Source organism: Chanos chanos, chromosome 9 (genome assembly GCF_902362185.1).
Source record: "Chanos chanos chromosome 9, fChaCha1.1, whole genome shotgun sequence".
Taxonomy (NCBI): domain Eukaryota; kingdom Metazoa; phylum Chordata; class Actinopteri; order Gonorynchiformes; family Chanidae; genus Chanos; species Chanos chanos.
The window spans coordinates 40,277,250-40,294,749 of NC_044503.1; the positions used below are offsets into that span (position 1 = coordinate 40,277,250).

General features: G+C 46.1%; 1 protein-coding gene and 1 non-coding gene across 2 annotated transcripts in view; one reads left to right on the forward strand and one right to left on the reverse strand.

The window, feature by feature from the left end:
• Nucleotides 1–5,163: 5,163 nt before the first annotated feature.
• Nucleotides 5,164–17,500, reverse strand: part of rasip1 (Ras interacting protein 1) — a 16,484-nt gene continuing 4,147 nt past the window's right edge. The window contains exons 3-16 of the mRNA XM_030783476.1: nucleotides 16,013–16,467; nucleotides 15,166–15,426; nucleotides 14,252–14,487; nucleotides 13,810–13,974; nucleotides 13,155–13,359; nucleotides 11,843–12,141; nucleotides 11,018–11,179; nucleotides 10,081–10,121; nucleotides 9,454–9,608; nucleotides 8,238–8,350; nucleotides 7,381–7,687; nucleotides 6,531–6,694; nucleotides 6,143–6,284; nucleotides 5,164–5,956 (exon numbers count right to left, since the gene is read on the reverse strand). Coding sequence (XP_030639336.1) covers nucleotides 5,778–5,956; nucleotides 6,143–6,284; nucleotides 6,531–6,694; nucleotides 7,381–7,687; nucleotides 8,238–8,350; nucleotides 9,454–9,608; nucleotides 10,081–10,121; nucleotides 11,018–11,179; nucleotides 11,843–12,141; nucleotides 13,155–13,359; nucleotides 13,810–13,974; nucleotides 14,252–14,487; nucleotides 15,166–15,426; nucleotides 16,013–16,467 — 2,884 coding nt within the window. The 3' untranslated portion in view covers nucleotides 5,164–5,777. The remainder of the gene's footprint in view (nucleotides 5,957–6,142; nucleotides 6,285–6,530; nucleotides 6,695–7,380; nucleotides 7,688–8,237; nucleotides 8,351–9,453; nucleotides 9,609–10,080; nucleotides 10,122–11,017; nucleotides 11,180–11,842; nucleotides 12,142–13,154; nucleotides 13,360–13,809; nucleotides 13,975–14,251; nucleotides 14,488–15,165; nucleotides 15,427–16,012; nucleotides 16,468–17,500) is intronic.
• Nucleotides 12,261–12,342, forward strand: trnas-gcu (transfer RNA serine (anticodon GCU)). The gene has a single exon. It is a non-coding gene; the product is annotated as a tRNA-Ser (tRNA).

Consider the following 17,500-nt stretch of genomic DNA (forward strand, 5'->3'; position numbering starts at 1 on the left):
GTGATGGAAGAAAACAGGAGAAGCGCAGAGGGGTGGGGGGGGTGGAGGAGGTGGGGGAGGAGGGGGTGTGGGGGTGGTTGGTATGTTGGAAAAGCCCACCAAACCCCAAACCAGAGCAAAGGGATTCGGAGCGGACAAAACCGAGAGAGAGAGAGAGAGAGAGAGAGAGAGAGAAAAAAAACCAGATGAAAAAGGGAAAAGAGAGTGGCAAGGTGGGGTGGGGTTCTCTCTAGAAGGTGTTTTGTAAAGAGATGTGAGGCTATGAAATGAAAGGCTATGTGCTGCACTGCAGAAACAAACATATCAAATGAGGCTTCGGGAGCAAAACAACACCATCAAAACAAAACATAACAAAACTAAACAATAAGTTGTGTCAAACTGTGTCTTGTCAGCGGGAGAGAGTGTGTGTGTGTGTGTGTGTGTCAGAGAGTGAAGAAGACAGAGAGAAAGAGAGAGAGAGAGAGAGACAGAGCTGCAGAGAGGAGGTAAAGAATGCTAGAAACAACCGTAGAAAGTGTATGTCTCTCTCTGTCTCTCTCTCTCTCTGTCTCTCTGTCTGTCTCTCTCTCTCTCTGTCTCTCTCTCTCTGTCTGTCTCTGTCTCTCTCTCTCTGTCTGTCTCTCTCTCTGTCTGTTTCTGTCTCTCTCTCTCTGTCTGTCTCTCTCTCTCTCTGTCTCTCTCTCTCTCTCTCTCTCTCTCTCTCTGTCTCTCTCTCTCTCTCTGTCTCTCTGGGGTTTTAGAGGTCGGTAACCTCGGTAACCTCACTCGGGCCCCGGTGGCGGGCAGTGATGACCTCACAGAGCTCTTTTATAACGGCCGGGAGGTGATGACATCATCGCCCAGGACGCAGGAGAGAGTGAATCTGTCCCGCGAGAGCGCCTGGGTGTTTCTCTCGGCCGGAGTCTAACCCCAAACACACACACACACACACACACACACACGCACACAGATTCCCCCACAGCACACGGTAGGAAAACTCTAGGCGGCTGACCGCAGTGGCTGGAATCACCGCTAATACAGTCTGCTGGCAACGCGTGCACACACACACACACACACACACACACACACACACACACAGTGCTCACAGATCCTCTACACCGTCTCTAAGGATTTGATGTGATTTCCAAACTAAACATTTGTTGTTTTTTGATTGGGGGAAAATGTTTTGCTTGTATTGGATTTTATGGAAACTTGAACGGACACATTAAATGTGTTTGAGTGTGTTTCAGAGTTCAGTTCAGAGATATATATATATATATATATATATATATATATATATATATATAAAAGTTCAGATATTTTCAGAAAGCCCTGTGTGCAAAGAGAGAGAGAAAGAGAGAGAGAGAAAGAGAGAGAGAGCATGAACAAGGTGCTAAAGTTAAGCTATTTGGTCGTGGTGGCTAAAACTCCCATGATCCTCTTGTGGTTTCATGCAAATTAAGCAATCTCAGAGAAAGACCAAACTGAGTAACACCAGGTCTCTACAAGTTGAAAGAAAACAGTATCTGTCCAAACAGACAGATTTATCATATGGAGAAGAAAATGTAAACAAACAAACAAACAAAAAAACAAAAAACGAGGGCCAGAAGAAGGTGTGGACCTAATACAAAAATCTGTCATCTCCTCATTTACTCACAAGAAACAAACAAACAGCAAAAAAACAACAACAGCAACAACAACAACAACAACAAAACCCCCAAATTTCTGGGTGCGGTCCAAAAGCTTGTTTTCATGCACTTATGTCTTGTAATGAGGACATTTTATGTGAAAACAGCATGTTGCACTGAGAAGAGATGAAAACGTGGTTTTGGGAGAGCGAGGAGGGGGGGTGGTAAAAGGGATACACACACACTGTAAAACAGCGTGGCCTACCAAAACCTCGGACTTTGTTCCACACGCCGCAAAAGACCAGGTCCAAGTCCAAGTGCCCAAAACGGAACCGGGCACCGGGGCAAAAAACCTCACGCTTTAGTCTCGGGTCTAAAACGAGCAGGCCACCAACCAGCCGTAACCCGCGAAACGCGGTCGTCGCGACCGCTCGTTCGCTGTCATGACAACGGGACAAGACTAACGACAACGACAGGAAGGCGCTTGAGCGCGCGTGCCGTCTGGTTCATTCGCGCGCGCGCTGGTTACGACCTCGTTACGCCGTCGCCGCGGCCGTGTCGTCGCTACTGGAAGTGACACGCTTGACCTTTGATCCTTCAGGTGCGCGTGGCGAGACATGGACCGTCGTCTTTCGTCGTCATCGCTTGTGACACTCAAATTAGCGCCAGTGGTCATAAAACGATTTCTACAATATCCCACACAGATAAGTCAACACGATTCCTACAATATCCCACACAGATTAGAGGGAACAACAAATGCAGTCAGAACGCGCTCACACACACACAGAGAGACGCACACACACGCGGAGAGACACACACACACAGACCTATGTAAAGTCTTAATAATGAGGACAGAAACATGCTCACACACACACGGAGAGACACACACACAGACCTATGTAAAGTCTTAATAACGAGGACAGAAACGTGTTCACACACACACAGAGAGACACACACACACAGACCTATGTAAAGTCTTAATAACGAGGACAGGAACATGTTCACATACACACGGAGAGACACAAACACACACAGACCTATGTAAAGTCTTAATAACGAGGACAGAAACAAGCTCACACACACACAGAGAGAGACACAAACACACAGACCTATGTAAAGTCTTAATAACGAGGACAGGAACAAGCGCAGTCCTGTGTGAGAGCACAGCTGTTGCTGTGAGGCATGGGTGTCAGTTCTGTCAGAGCGAGAATGCATTCACTGTTAGAATCCACACAGCCAGGTACGAGACCAGTCAGGTACTTCACCGCTCTGCCAGGGAAAGCCCATGGAGAGAGAGAGAGAGAGAAAGAGAGAGAGAGAGAGAGAGAGTGGACGGATACTCATATCCACAGCTGTCGACAAACAATGGAAAAATTTATGATGCACAAATATAATCCAGCATTCAATATGTTCAGATACATACAATAACACGAGTGTGTGTGTGTGTGTGTGTTCGCAAGACCTTATGTGTATGAGCCACATGCCAGTACCAACACACGCACACACACACAAACGCACACAAAAACACACACCCTCCTTCTCTTGGTTTCCTGACTCAGCTGTTTTGTAGGAGAGCTTTGCCCTTTGAAGAGGGGAAGAATCTATCATTACTTAAAAGATGGTGATAGAGAGAGAATAAGCGTCCCATTGTTTTCTCTCGTTCTCCCGTCGCCGTCTCCCTCCATCCAAAAAATAATTATGTTGTCCTAATTACAGAGAAGCACTGCAACAGGTGTGGGACCCTGCACCTGGAGGTGTATGTTCTTGTGTGCATGTGCGTGTGTGTGTGGCCATTACATTGACATCTGTGTGTGACACACAGAAAGAGAGAGAGAGAGGGAGAGAGAGAGAGAGAGAGGTCAGACGGGGTTGACGACTCAGTGCCCCGAATCAGACAGCGCCGATATTACTTGGCTACTGTGCGACCACTAGACCTCACCGCCGTCTCGGCCGCTCTTGCTCCCATCTGAAAATAATCTTTCCCCGCTATGATGAATCGATGACACGACCCAAACAGCCGTGGGCCACTCTCACTCATACTAACCGCACCGAATTTCAAATCAGAAATCGCACAGTCAGTTAATTTATTAAAGTCCGACCGCAACAGGACACAAAAACGATGACTCACGTTTTCTACAAACGGATTTGACGTCGGTGACACGGCATGCATTTAGACTTTTTAAGATATGGAGCTCGGGGGGGCACGAGCTTACCGAATTAAAGTCCAGAATGATGTAAGACCGGCTCTCACGAGATCGCACAGCCTCCTTACCGTAAAAGCGCGAAAGCCGCTGACCGGAAGAGACGGATATTTTGGCGACCGGTCAAAACGTAAGGAAGGAAAAACAGTTCGACAACAATTGTGGACGTCAGTTAGTGTCATGGGAATTTTTTTTTTCAAAGCTAATGTTCTCAGACAGACACACAAATAACCGCTACTTGGCAGACTCTCTCTCTCTCTCTCTCTCTCTCTCTCTCTCTCTCTCTCTCTCTCTCTCTCTCTCTCTTTCTCTCTGTTTCACGGCCTCCTCGTGTGACATGTGTTTTCACTGAGGTCAAAAGCACAACGATAATTGTTAATTTCCCCCCGTCCCATCTTTGGAGCGATTAGGCTGTTTATCGGAAAGAAAATATGGTCTTTTGTAAACAGTTCTCTCAGCAACGACAAGTTTTTACCGTCATAACACAACAGACAAGATGTTGTCTTAGCGTAAAGAAAATGAAGTCATTCTCCGTTATCAAGATACCGACATTCCTGTCGTTGTTCGAGTGAGGTAGGGTTCGTCTTTGACTGGTGATACACCATTTTGATATGGAAAGTCACTTTTGAACACCTAAGGAATGAAGGGAGGTTTTACCTTGGAGAATGAAAAGGTAGGGGGAATAAGAGTTCTCCTAACTAGACTGTCCCATGTCAGCCTCCGCAGAATTCCTTTTAACATTTGTGCGTCAAAGTTTAGTTTTCACAGAGCGCTTGGAAAAAAAACAAACAAACCAAACTTCGCTTTCACTTATTTATGTAAGAATGACTGTAGTTGGTTGATTTAAACTGACCCACTGTTTATGAGGGGACCGACCTGGCTGAAATTTAAGTCTAACAGAATTAAACATGTAGTGCGCTTATATAAACTCGCTCACTCTCCCACTCTCTCTCGCCATGTGCGTTATTACTGTATTTTTCACTCAGTTGGTGTAAATAGCTTTTTCTGATAAGCGTTGGAATTTAGCAAAGTAGATTTAGTAGGCTATGTTTCAGTGCAGTTGTTATATCTATAAAAAGAGGTAACTCTAACAAACTTAAACGGTGAAATTAAACTAATATTAGGGCTGATAAGGGGCCCTTAAGCCAAAGAGTAATGGGCTGTACACATGTGTTGTATATACGAAACCGCCACCTAGTGTTGATAAAGAATATGACAAGGACAAATCACATTTCTCTGACAGTTTCAACAACGCTGCAGTTTGGATTCAACACGGATTTAACGGTTCATAACGGTCACAAAACTCCGTCTAACTGACAACTAGTGACGTATTATTGTGAGTATTCATAACACATAAGTTTATTAATGGATGAACATACAATACAGTAGAACAGTGTAGTACGAATGAATTAAAATATGGCATCAGTTAACATGGTTTTTAACACTTTTTTGTATGTTTTTGTATGTGATATAAACTTCTGTGTAGTGTTATAACTGATTAATTCATACACGAACGCAGTAGAGTGTTCTGTATACTCGACACTCAACCAAACAAATTAGCACCACACACCCAGTGCTTCACAAGATATCTAGATTGGCAATATATAACTGGCTGTCAAAAATATTTTGCTGAGCCAGTCTGTTATCATCAAGGATAGCTATTGCAACCAGGCAATGGATACCCACATCCCATAATCCCCTCCTCTTGCATATTTCTCAGACTTGCACAACGCTGCAAAAGTTGTAGAAGAGAATCTTTAGTATTTGACATTTCTTTGGAGCAGTCAAATGTTTTTAGCAGTTGCTGTTTCTTGGGAATACTCTGGCTGAGTGCTTTAGTGCTAACACTTCACATTATAATGATATCACACTGACGGTAACTGTTATTTTAACGTATCTGTTTATGATAGAGCAATCGAATGACGTTCGGACGGTCTTCGAAATCAAAGTTGCACGGATCAGCTCAAAGCTACAGTCTAGTCCTCTGATTGGCTGGCAGTTCATCTTGGTCCATCCCCCACAGGAAAGTCCGCAGACGAGTGACCTCCTTCTGGAGCTCGGGGCTAGGGATTGGCTCAGTGAGATCCAGACGAGGCGTCTCATTGGGTAGGATTAAAGGTGGGTGGTCCAGGAAGCTCTCAAAAATATCTGTGTGACCGAAGAGAAAGAAAAACACAAATAACTGGCGTGTTTAGCATTCTTGATAAAGCCCCTGGTACAAAAAGTAAAGGGAAAATATATGACATAGATGAAGGATGGAGAACAAACACCTTCCTGCCAAGCATCATTTATGAGAATGGCAATGGAGAACATCCCAACCTGGCGGTCACTCACCTCCACCTAGTTCTGTACCAGGGGGTGGGGCCCAAGAAGAGGGCGGGGCTCTGGCTGGTCCCAGCTTGTAATGGGTCAGAAGGTGATGGAGCTGGGCGGGGCTTAACAGGGGGTGGTCCTCTTGTAGGCTTGACCAGGATGACTGACAGGAGAGAGTGAAAATGATTGAAAAATTAAGACAACGGTTATATCAACAAGAACGAAGAGACATATTATGTATTATGTTATCAAATTGACAGAATAGGTGTGTTCTTATGAATAAAGACAACAACTCATGTCATACGACTGAACGTCATGGTTGAAATAAATGGGGTCTCGTTAGCGTTCCTGAATGGGGGGGGGGGGGGGGGGGGGCTTGGGGACAAACAGGAAGTTGTCATGGACGCACCTGAATGAGGCGGGTCTTGGGGATGCACAGGAAGTTGACTGTGACTGACAGCTTCTTCAGGAATTCTGAGGCTATGTCACCGAGCCCAGCTCCTTGTAACCAGTCCAGAACCAAGTCCAGGTTAGTACGGATCTGAACCGCCCGGGACCAGCAGAACAAAGCATCTGTCAGGCGAAGAAGATTGACAGACGTTATTTTAACCCCAGTGCCTCACTGACTTACACACTGAAAACGAAAACGGCCTTAAACAGATGCAGTTAGATAGCTGCTGTCGCAGAAGACCAACACTTACACTGAATATGAAGGGTTTTTTTTTTTTTTTTAATATCACTTCTTTGATATATTCTGCTGTGGTCTGAAGAGAGAGGTGTCAAACAGCCAGAAATGAGCCATTTTAGCCTGATTTCTGTCAACACTGCTGGTGTGTACAAACACCACATTCTCAGCCTCTGTTTTCTTTTCACACTGTTCTGCGTGGTCAACGCAACCCCTTGATCCCCAAGATTTTTAATGCCATGTATTTTGCTCACTGAACCTTATTGGCCCTTTGTTCCTTATTCACTCGCACCAGATGGCGGGATCGGTTTCCATAACACGGATCGATCGACCGATCAATCAGCTAAACAGTCAGCGTGTCATCGTAAGTCGTTTCTAGAATTTACTCGGCCAAATCAAAGATCACAACTCGAGCGTTGGAAACCACAGGTATTTAGAGTGGGATGAAAAACAGGGGCGTCGGTTTCGGCCAGCTGCAGTCGCAGTAAGACTCGCGCGCATGTGTGTGTGTGTGTGTGTCTGTTTGTCACAGGAGCCAGACAGACAGCTCGGCTTCGATGCAGACGCCTCTCACCTCTCTCCAGAAGGGTGTTCAGAAGCGAAGTGTTGGTGAAAAAAAAGAGGTAGCTGAAGGTTTGAGACGTGAGAGGAGGGGACAGGCAGGCGTCGCGGGACAGCTGCAAGGAGCAGCGATAAACTTCGACCAAACCCGCCACGGTGGGAGGAAGAGTGGACACGTCATCCTCCTCCTCCTCCTCCTCCTCCTCCTCTCCTGTCTCTCTCTCGCCCTCTCCTTTCTCCTGCGTTTTCTCTTTCTTCTTCTTGACCTCGTTCGAGAAGGGGTTAGTGTCGAGAAGAGCGGGAAGGAGAGAATACAGTGTCTGAGAGAGAGAGAGAGAGAGAGAGAGAGAGAGAGAGAAGAGGAAGCAACACAGAGTGTCTTAACTCATTAGTTCATCGTTTCATCTCAGTGTTAACATTAACTGAAATGAGTTTAAAATCAGATAGTCAACTTTTGGGCACGAGTTGACTCAACGTTTGATTCCTGATATTGCGTTGAGTTTATAACATAAAAGCAGTGAAATGAGATGCTCAGTAATGTTACATTTACTCAGCTTTTCATTTCCTCCAAAACTTCAAACAGTTTCTGTAGAATGAACACCTGAGTAAAGACCTGGGATAGAAATCACTTTGGTGCATGGTTCAAATTACGGGGTGGATTTGAGTTAAGAAACAACAGTTGGGGGGGGAGGTTGAAACATTTATATATCTTATGTTATATAGCCCTGAAGAAAAAGTTGACCCCCCCCCCCCCCGATTGTCACTGTATAATTCGCACTCTGCTTTGGTGTGGAACCTGTATCTGGAACTCCTGTGTTAATTACAGATGCTAACACAAACACATCACTTCCTCATTTCTCATTGGCTAACCTTAGTCAGGTGATATACACACTGCTGGAAGGTGTGCATGATGACATCATCAAGCTGTGCCAGGGCCTCGGAGCAAGTGTCCATGTCGGCTGAGAGCACAGGGTCTCCGGGCGCTACGGCGACAGAAGAACATGACAAACAGGTGATTAAAAGGTGTAGCCGGACGTGGTAACTCTTTCCAGTGAAGCCTCTTTCAGACTATCAGAAAACCACTTTAAAGCGCTTCATATGGTAAAATGTTAAAAGCAAAGGTGCCGAGATTTGAACCTTGCAGGATGCCGTGTGGTCATTTTCACTTTGTAAAGCAAACTCAAAGCCTTGGTAACGATGTAAGTCATTGACTTTTCCATCAGGTGTCGCTCCAAGGACCTCTGGTTTGTGAAGAGTGAATTCAGTTACTCAGTGTTACTATATTTTTTGATTTTTGATTTTCAAACTGAAATATGATGAATGGTGTCCTGCAGAGATCAGTTCTGGGCAGAGGACTTTCCACTGATCTGCAGAGAGGTGTTTCTCCGTCATGGCACATCTGATACAGCGAGGTTTACCTTTTATGATGCTTCAATACACAAATTTGCTTTGTTATGCTAAAGTTGAAAGAGCAAACCGCATGTTGTTTTTTTCCACGCTGTTTGTTTTACATAAGGATGTGTGACACACCGGAGTCCTGACGTAATACGAGTGCTGACGTCTAACGCGCGACCCTCGCGCGTTGTGTAAACCGTCCTATTGTTTAGTCATAGTTCTCTGATCTGAAGACACTTCTTGGGACTGTTTGCATGGGTCAGAGGTGGAGAATATTTGTAAACATTGCAGCGCTGATGGAGGTTCTCCCTGAAAAATCTGACCCGTGCACACGCCGTTTTCCACAATCTGTAGCCCAAATAAGTGTAACAAGATATACCAGAGTACTTCTCTTTCCTTTCCTTTTTGTTTTTGTTATGTTTTTTATGTTCTCTGAACGCTTTTTCTGGGGATATTCGTGAAGGACTGTTTGCTTTGGCTAATCAGATGTAATGAGGGAGCCACATCACATAGTGTAATCAAAGGAATGACGGTAATAATACACACAAAGGAAACTGGTCTGTTGGAAACTCAGCATGTTATGTAAATATCGTTTTGTCTTCTTTATGTATTTGGACACTTTGATTTTAAACAAATCACTGCAGAGTGATCTAAACTCGGTGGAAAATGGATAGCTCGCATGCACTCTCACCTTCAAACTCCCACTCTTTTTCCATGGCTTCAACTTTGACCTGGAAGAAGTTGAGGAGCTCGGTGGCGTTCGACATCCAGAACATGAGGGGTCGAAGGTCGGCAGAGAGCTTCTGCACGCTAGGCATTGTAACTTCACCCTCGGCGTCTGTCGAACTGGGGCAAAAATCCATCCACACAAAATCAAAATCGTCCTTTAATTCAAAAAACGTTTTGTAACTGCATTGTATATTCACAAAGCGAGACTGGCCACATATATTAACATGCTATAAATATATATTTAAAAAAGCAGCGTGAAAAGGTGATGTATTCCTAGCAACACTTAAGGTTCTGCGGGGGTCTCTTGAAGTTACATATGTCTCCCATACTATCAGGGCCGACTCAGAAAGTTCTTTACATTTATTTTGCTTTAGAGCACCTGATAGAGTAGGTAACGTCCAGCTTTTACCAAAAAAATGAATAAAATCTTTGCACGTTTTGAAAAATGTTTGCTTTTAGCACCGCAGAAGTGTGTTACCCTTTGGTTGGTAAGTCATGGCAAGCCTGTGACAAACTCAGAGACATGAAACACATTCAAAAACTTGGGAAATTCCCCAAGTGCAACTGTGAGCAAGGTAAAACGTCTTACTTTTGTGTGGGGTGTTTGTCACCAAATTCTTTAATGTTTTCCTGAAAAAGAAAGAGAGAGAGAGAGAGAGAGATTAGGGCAGACTCGGATGAACGATTGGGTGGGAATGTTTGGCTGATGGGTCCGGACAATGACAGCACATTTTCCAAACGGGTGGAAATGACATCAGTCAACGTCTGTTTACAAATTCTGGTTGTGGTTCCAATGAAAGCCCATCTGTGTGTGCAGCTGGCTAACCTCAAGCGCAGCTTCCATCCAGGATTCGTACGGCACTAGCAAAGAGCCCAGATTTTCACAACAGCCGCTCAGTGTGGGAAGGCCGGATTTTTTTGCGTAATATAAATTTGTGTTGCTCTTTCGTGCGGCTCGTACACCCCGGACTGAACTCTGTTTTGTTTACACTGGGCATTTTTATCACTTTTCTCCTTCCGTCTTCCCAGTTGCACAACGTTGCCAGCGAAAAAAAAAAAGTACATTCCAGCAACGTCAGAGACAACGGCGCTAATGTTTTGTTCTGAATTACTCACTATAAACAATTCCTCGACGTCGTAAGCACAAACAACGGTGAGTGAACCCCTAAGAAAAATATCGTTTTTATGGCCAATAATAACACACATAACACGTTTACTCTTCCAGTCAGGGCACTTATAAAGGACAACTTAATGGTTTCTGGGTCAGAGGTTGCAGGTTACAGGAGGCAGCCTTGTTGCTTTCTGCCTTGTTCGAAGGCACATTTGCAGGGAACTGACGTGACCTCTCTCTGGGCTCTGGATTCATTGTCCAACCACAGGGTTAATAATGACCGTAATACGGTCGTAGCAATTCTGATTCTGGACACAGCTTCCATAGAAAGTGTTACTGACTGTCTTCATTATCACATTTCAGTTCAGTTGGAGGATGCTCTATCCCGTGATACGGATTAATCGTTTGAACTCACCCACACAATCGCCTTGATGTGATTGGCCGACTTTAACAGCAGTTGAGGTGTGAGGGCAGGGTCCAGGTGTTTGGAGGCATAATCAATCATCAAGGACAGGAGATAGGCAGGCGCCAAGGCTCCACCCCCAGAATCCGGAGTTGAGTTCTTTGATATGATTTCCTTTATACAGATAGAGAGAGAGAAAAAGCATTAATGACAGAAATTTAAGAAACAAACCGTGGCAGTATCAGTCTGTCAGTGTTTCCCTGCAGTACCAATCTTTGGCTTGTATCAGTGTTTCTCCGCAGCAGGATTTACCTGTAGTAGTGTTTTACCTGTAGCAATGTGTTACCTGTAGCAGTATTTACCTGTAGCAGTGTGTTACCTGTAGTAGTATTTACCTGTAGCAGTGTGTTACCTGTAGCAGTGTGTTACCTGTAGCAGTATTTACCTGTAGCAGTGTTTTACCTGTAGCAGTGTGTTTACCTGTAGCAGTGTTTTACCTGTAGCAACGTTTTACCTGTAGTAATGTGCTACCTGTAGTAGTGTGTTACCTGTAGCAGTATTTACCTGTAGCAGTGTGTTACCTGTAGCAGTATTTACCTGTAGCAGTGTTTTACCTGTAGCAGTGTGTTACCTGTAGCAGTATTTACCTGTAGCAGTGTGTTATCTGTAGCAGTGTGTTACCTGTAGCAGTATTTACCCGTAGCAGTGTTTTACCTGTCGCAACGTTTTACCCGTAGTAATGTGTTACCTGTAGCAGTATTTACCTGTCAGCATTCGCCTGATGCTGTATTCGTGTGTTTACCTGTAATTCTGTTGTGTACCTGCGGCGGCGTTTACCTGTAGTAGGACATCAGCGTGTCTTGGTTGAAATTTCAGCAGTGCCTCTGTAGAGCCCAGATACTGTCTCAGAGCCTCTTGTCGGTCCGCCATCGCTCCAGAGCCACAGGAAGTGGATGTGTCGGCCTGCCACGGCAGCGACAGGGCCGGGGGAGGGGTAGGGGTCACACGAGGGTCACGGTACAGGAAGAGGAAGTGAGCCCCAAGGCCTAAAAGGTCACCAGGTTTTAGCACAGCCTCCCTGTACAGGGGGGTGCCGTTATGGGTGACGGCTCCACCCCTAAAGGGGCGCACTAGAGCTAAGGAAAAAGAGAAAGAGAGAGAGAGAGAAAGAAATGGAACAGAGCAAACGATGCGTTTATAGATCCGTGCTAGACTTTAGAGCAATACAATATGTGACGAGGTTGACAAGTGGCGTGACGAGGTGGCCGAGTGGTTAAGGCGATGGACTGCTAATCCATTGTGCTCTGCATGCGTGGGTTCGAATCCCATCCTCGTCGGTGGTTAATTTCTTTTGGGCAGCTGTGAACTAGAGGCTAGAAAACCAGGCTTATGGCCGAAGGGTCGTCGGTTCAATTCCCGGGACCTACATTTACGGCTGTGTGCCCTTGGGCAAGGCACTTAACCCCAACGCTCCCCGGGTGCACAGAAATGCTGCCCACTGCTCCTGCGTCTGATGTGTGTGTGTTTTCTCACTGGAGTGTAAAGATGGCATTGGGATTCTATTCTATTAACGCAATGCATGACTGTAATAGCTACAGTATTTCACTTCTGATACAATTGAGAATATGCACGCAGGGGTTAAAATGAGACAACTAAGTTTCACAGTTACTGTTCTCTACACTTAGCATTGCTTCTCACTCCAGAATATCCCACTGCAAAGACTGTGATTTTACATCTACAGTCACAACTCTGGCTTTCATCCCACTTCTGTTTTATGTTTGTTTATTTGTTTGTTTGTTTGTATTTATTTCAGCTCCTCCTGTGTTTGTTTGCATGTAGACACTAAATCCCCAAGCATGCCATTTTGATGCTATTAATAACTTTTGAAAACTCTCTTCGAGGCTGACTTTAGAAATCTGTTTCAGCAGCGCTGCAGCACCCACTGACAGCGAAAATGAAATATAACCCTTATTGTCTATAAAAAGTCTGTCGAGTGTCTGCCCTCTAATCCTCAGTGGCATGCTTTCTGTGGTTTGGAATGAGGGGTGAGATTGTGGCGGTGTGTGTTGGTGGATGTGATGGAGTCGTGACGGAGGGAGGAGTCGTGCTGATTGGCGTGTTAGGCCCCCGGCCGCCGGGACGCGAGTACCTTGACCGCGAGGTTGGTCGGGAACAGCGGAATCTCTCCTGACCAGGAGGTGACGAACGAGGAGGTCTGGGCCCGAGAGGAAAGCGTCCACTTTCAGGGGCCTCTTCCCTTTCCTCTCCCTCTCTCTGTCCTTCTCCCGTTCACGAAAGGTCGGCTTCCGGCCGAAAACGTGCGTGTGTCCGGCCATGATGTACAAAACAAAGTCCTATAGAAAAGAAAAAAATGAGAGTGAGAAAGAAAGAAAGAAAGAAAGAAAGAAAGGAAGAGGTCGGAAAAAAGGAGAGTTATCTTGCAGAGCTGCGGTTGAGACGCTATCATTCATCGGCCCTAAGTTTGTGCAGCGGACAGAATGCCAGAGATAACAGATGAAGTGTGTTACAGATCTTGGACAATGGGGTCATGTGTGACCTCATTGTGTTTGAGGGTTGCTGTGGTTACTGCCTCTCTGTGAGACCATTGTGTGTTCTGTGTGTCTGTATTGTCAGACCCTTATGAATCTCTGTTTGGATGTTTTGTTGGCTTTGGATAGCCTCTCTATAAAAAAAAGCAAAAAAAGAAATGGAAAGAGCCTTTGATGGTATGTGAAGATTAGCCGCGATGCGGGTGTGATGTCATGTGTTAGCGGTGTTGATAGTGTCGCTAGCGCAGGTCTAGCCTTGCTCTGGTCGTAGCCCTGCAGCAACAGGAAGTACGGGCAGTCCGTAGGTGGGAGGATGAGGCTCTGTGACATCACTTCCAGGTCACAGGCTGACATGTCCTTCTCCTCCCCACCTCCCCTGGTGCGCCTGTCTGTTTCGCCGCTGACTTTTGACCCCATGACCTCGATAAGAAGAAAAAAACAACTTAACAGCAAGTAAAAATAAACACTTGAAGAGATACTCTCTCTCTCTCCCTCTCTCTCTCTCTCTCTCTCTCTATATATATATATATATATATCCTCTCTGTCTCTCTCTATCTCTCTCTCTCCCTCTCTGTGTTACACACTATCTTCTCTCCCTCTCCTTCCCACTGTTTCTCTGTCTCACCTCTCTTCTCTGTCTCACCTCTCTTCTCTGTCTCTCCTCTCTTCTCTGTCTCACCTCTCTTCTCTGTCTCACCTCTCCATGGTCTGTGGCTATCATGCTCACGATGTTCTTCCTGTCTTGGGGCCCTCCGTTGTTGGGGGCGTTGCCGCCCCGACGAGGGTCGTTGCCGGCGTGGTTTCCTTGGCGACGTCTTAGACTCAGGTTCATGTCGCTGATGCTCCTCCTCAGTTCTGTGTTTCGCCCCCGATGACCTCGTTCCCCTTCGGGCCCGCCCCCGGAGGCCATGCGGTTACGCCTCCATCGCACCCCTGTCGCCGTGACAACAACATTCCGTTACCGCTGTTACTCAACCACTGTCATATGATCGCTAAATGAAAACATCACTTTTATAAATGCAGTAAAAAGACAAACAGTGTGTGGAAGGAGGTGGGCGGAGCCCCCCCCGTTAATGGTTATTTGTAAAGACTGAAAAAAAAACCTTTTTTGGCATTTCATCGGTCCACACACACACACACACATCCTCATACGTGATGTTCCATTCTAGGTGCGTCGTAAAATTTTGTACACAGAGCATCAAAAATCGGCGTTAACGCTCTCATACACATTCTGAATAGGAGATGTTTTGACAGCAGTCAACTGGCTCCACATGCATATAAAGGCTCTCGGTGTAGGAGCACTGATCTTGGATCAGCTCCTTGTTGATGGATAAAACTATTCTTTTGTTAGGATCATAGAGAGCTTGCTCTTTTTTTTTATTCTGAGGAACCTGAGATACAGTGCCCCTCATCATCAACTTTTCCAGCCCCGTCGGTTAATCCTCGACTGTTTAGTTAGTTCTGCTCTAGTTGAATTCAGACACTGGTCCTGCTGGAACCCATTCAGTGACGGAGCTGGTTCTGCGTTCGAACAGGCGTTCGCCGCTGCACTCTCCCTAACCCCGCCGAGGCTTTTTCTCCCTAACCCTGTCGAGGCTTTTTCTCTCTCACCCTGATAGTTCTCTCCATCCCTCTCCCTCTCCTTCTCTCGCTCTCGCTCCTCCCTTTCGTAGTCGTCCCGTCTCTGGATCTCGAAACGTCGCTCGAAACCGTCTTTCGGCCGCCACATGTCCACCAACAGCAAGGGGCATTCCCAGGCGGCCACGCCCCTCCGACACTCCATCTGCCATTGGACGGCTCCGTCCGGCCGCTGGACGGGCTTTCCGATGACATCGCACAACAGGAAGTCCTCGGGGGAATGTTTCTGGAGGGCTGAGCAGGTGAAGAGGAAATCAGAGGCATGCGTGAGGATGATGGGCCCTTTTGTTTTTATAGTCGCTTACCTCAGCTCAAGACAAAAGCACACTTTCAGACAGACAAAGGTCCGCTCTCCCCGTTCGCCACAAAAAACTGCCTGACCAGCTCCCTGCATGTTTTATAAGTAAGATCCGTGTGAGCCTAAATATGTATAAATAGGATCCAACTTTATTTTTCATGCACCACTGATTAAAGGAATTCAATTACTGTCTTCTGATCAGCAGGTCATGGCAGACGTCTGTGTTGTCAGCTGACATCAGATGGAGTGACAAAAAAAGGCTTTAAAAATTAAACATTGAATTTTTTTTTTTTTTTTTTGGCTCAAAGCAGTTCCACGGTTAGAGGAACATAAGTATGAAACCAGTTTGCTAAAAATGGGTAAAAATGGGAGGCTGTGTTAAAAGTTGTACGACAGAGTGGCATGCTAACACTAGCATTAGCAGTCAGTTACATAATCCGTGTCAACAAATCAGCCCTTTAAATGACAATACCCATAATCCCTTTGGCTATTAATACAGGAAGCAAATCCTGTCTCACTCACCTGTGTCATCATTCTCGTTCTCTCTTTCTCTCTCCGTGTACCGAGTGATGACCTGGGTGATGAGCTGCCTGGCGGTGCAGTTAATGTTAGCGAGCAGGCTACGATAATTAGCGCCGCTCGAGAGAGCATCTCCGTATATCTTAATAAGTCCGGGGGCGGAGCTGGAGGCCGGAGGCAGGTAGTGATGTGAGGAGGGCGCGGCCGCGTGCGACCACACCTCCCTCTCCCGTTCACCTACCGCTTTGTCGCGGTCGCTGTTAGAGCGCCCCCGCAGGAACAGGTGGGAGAGACGCTTGGCGCGAGACTGAGGTCCAGCTGGCCGGGGGCGGAGAAAAGCGGGGGCTGGGGACGGGGCGGGAGAGGGCGGGGCCAGAGAGGGCGTGGAGAGAGAGAGGGTGGAGGCTGGGGCGGAGGGAGTCTCATGAAGGGAGGCGGCATCCGAACTGGTATTGGATCTGGAAACCGGAAAACAGGAGTGGAGGAGAGAGAGAGAGAGAGAGAGAGAGAGAGAGGTCAGTAAAACACTCACGAATCAGTGAATGAAGGACTGATGACATCATGTGATGATGTATTACCTCTTCACTAATGATGAGATTGATGAGCTCACCACTGACTTTGTCTAATCTTTCAACACTAAGGGTACATACTTTAATCTCTCTCTCTCTCTCTCTCTCTCTCGCTCTCTCTCTCTCCTCTCTCTCTTTCTGTGACTCCTCACACGTCACAGGTTAAAAGTAGAAAAAGCATAGCTGTGGCATCTACCTCACAAATTTCTGTTAGTCACTGTTTTGAAAGATTAAAGGTTGCTGAAGGCCCGAAAAGCAGTTTAATCCCTCGGATTACAGACGGCAGGACCGATTAAGGTCGAATTCCCTCAGTAAGGCCCTAAATGAAAGAGAGGGAAACCTCAAAGCCAAAGATGAGATATCCAAGGCTCAGTGCAGAGTAACTGAAGGACACAGCAAATTTCAGCCTCCAGAAAAGTTAGAACAAAACTGGGCGTGACGACAGCAGCACTGGGTTCCAGGCTGAGCAGTAATACAGTTACTATAATGGCGTGATAATGGTTATCAGAAACAGAGACACACCGCCAAATACTGTCTTCAGCTGTGGGAACAGAAAAAAAAAACCCTGGTGTGTCTCATCCCAGTGCGAACACAGGTTTTGCGTGTTCGTTTCTGCTGGTTGTTGAACGAACCAGTGCTTCGGTTAGACAGGAGAACTTGTGGAATTAAGCAAAAGTTCTTATGCCCAAGAAAACAGTGCACCCGCATTGCCATTAGGTGAAAATAGTGCACTGGCAGCGCAATTAGGTGAAAATAGTGCACTGGCATTGCTATTAGGGGAAAATAGTGCACTGGCAGCGCAATTAGGTGAAAATAGTGCACTGGCATTGCTATTAGGGGAAAATAGTGCACTGGCAGCGCAATTAGGTGAAAATAGTGCACTGGCAGCGCTATTAGTGGAAAATAGTGCACTGGCATTGCT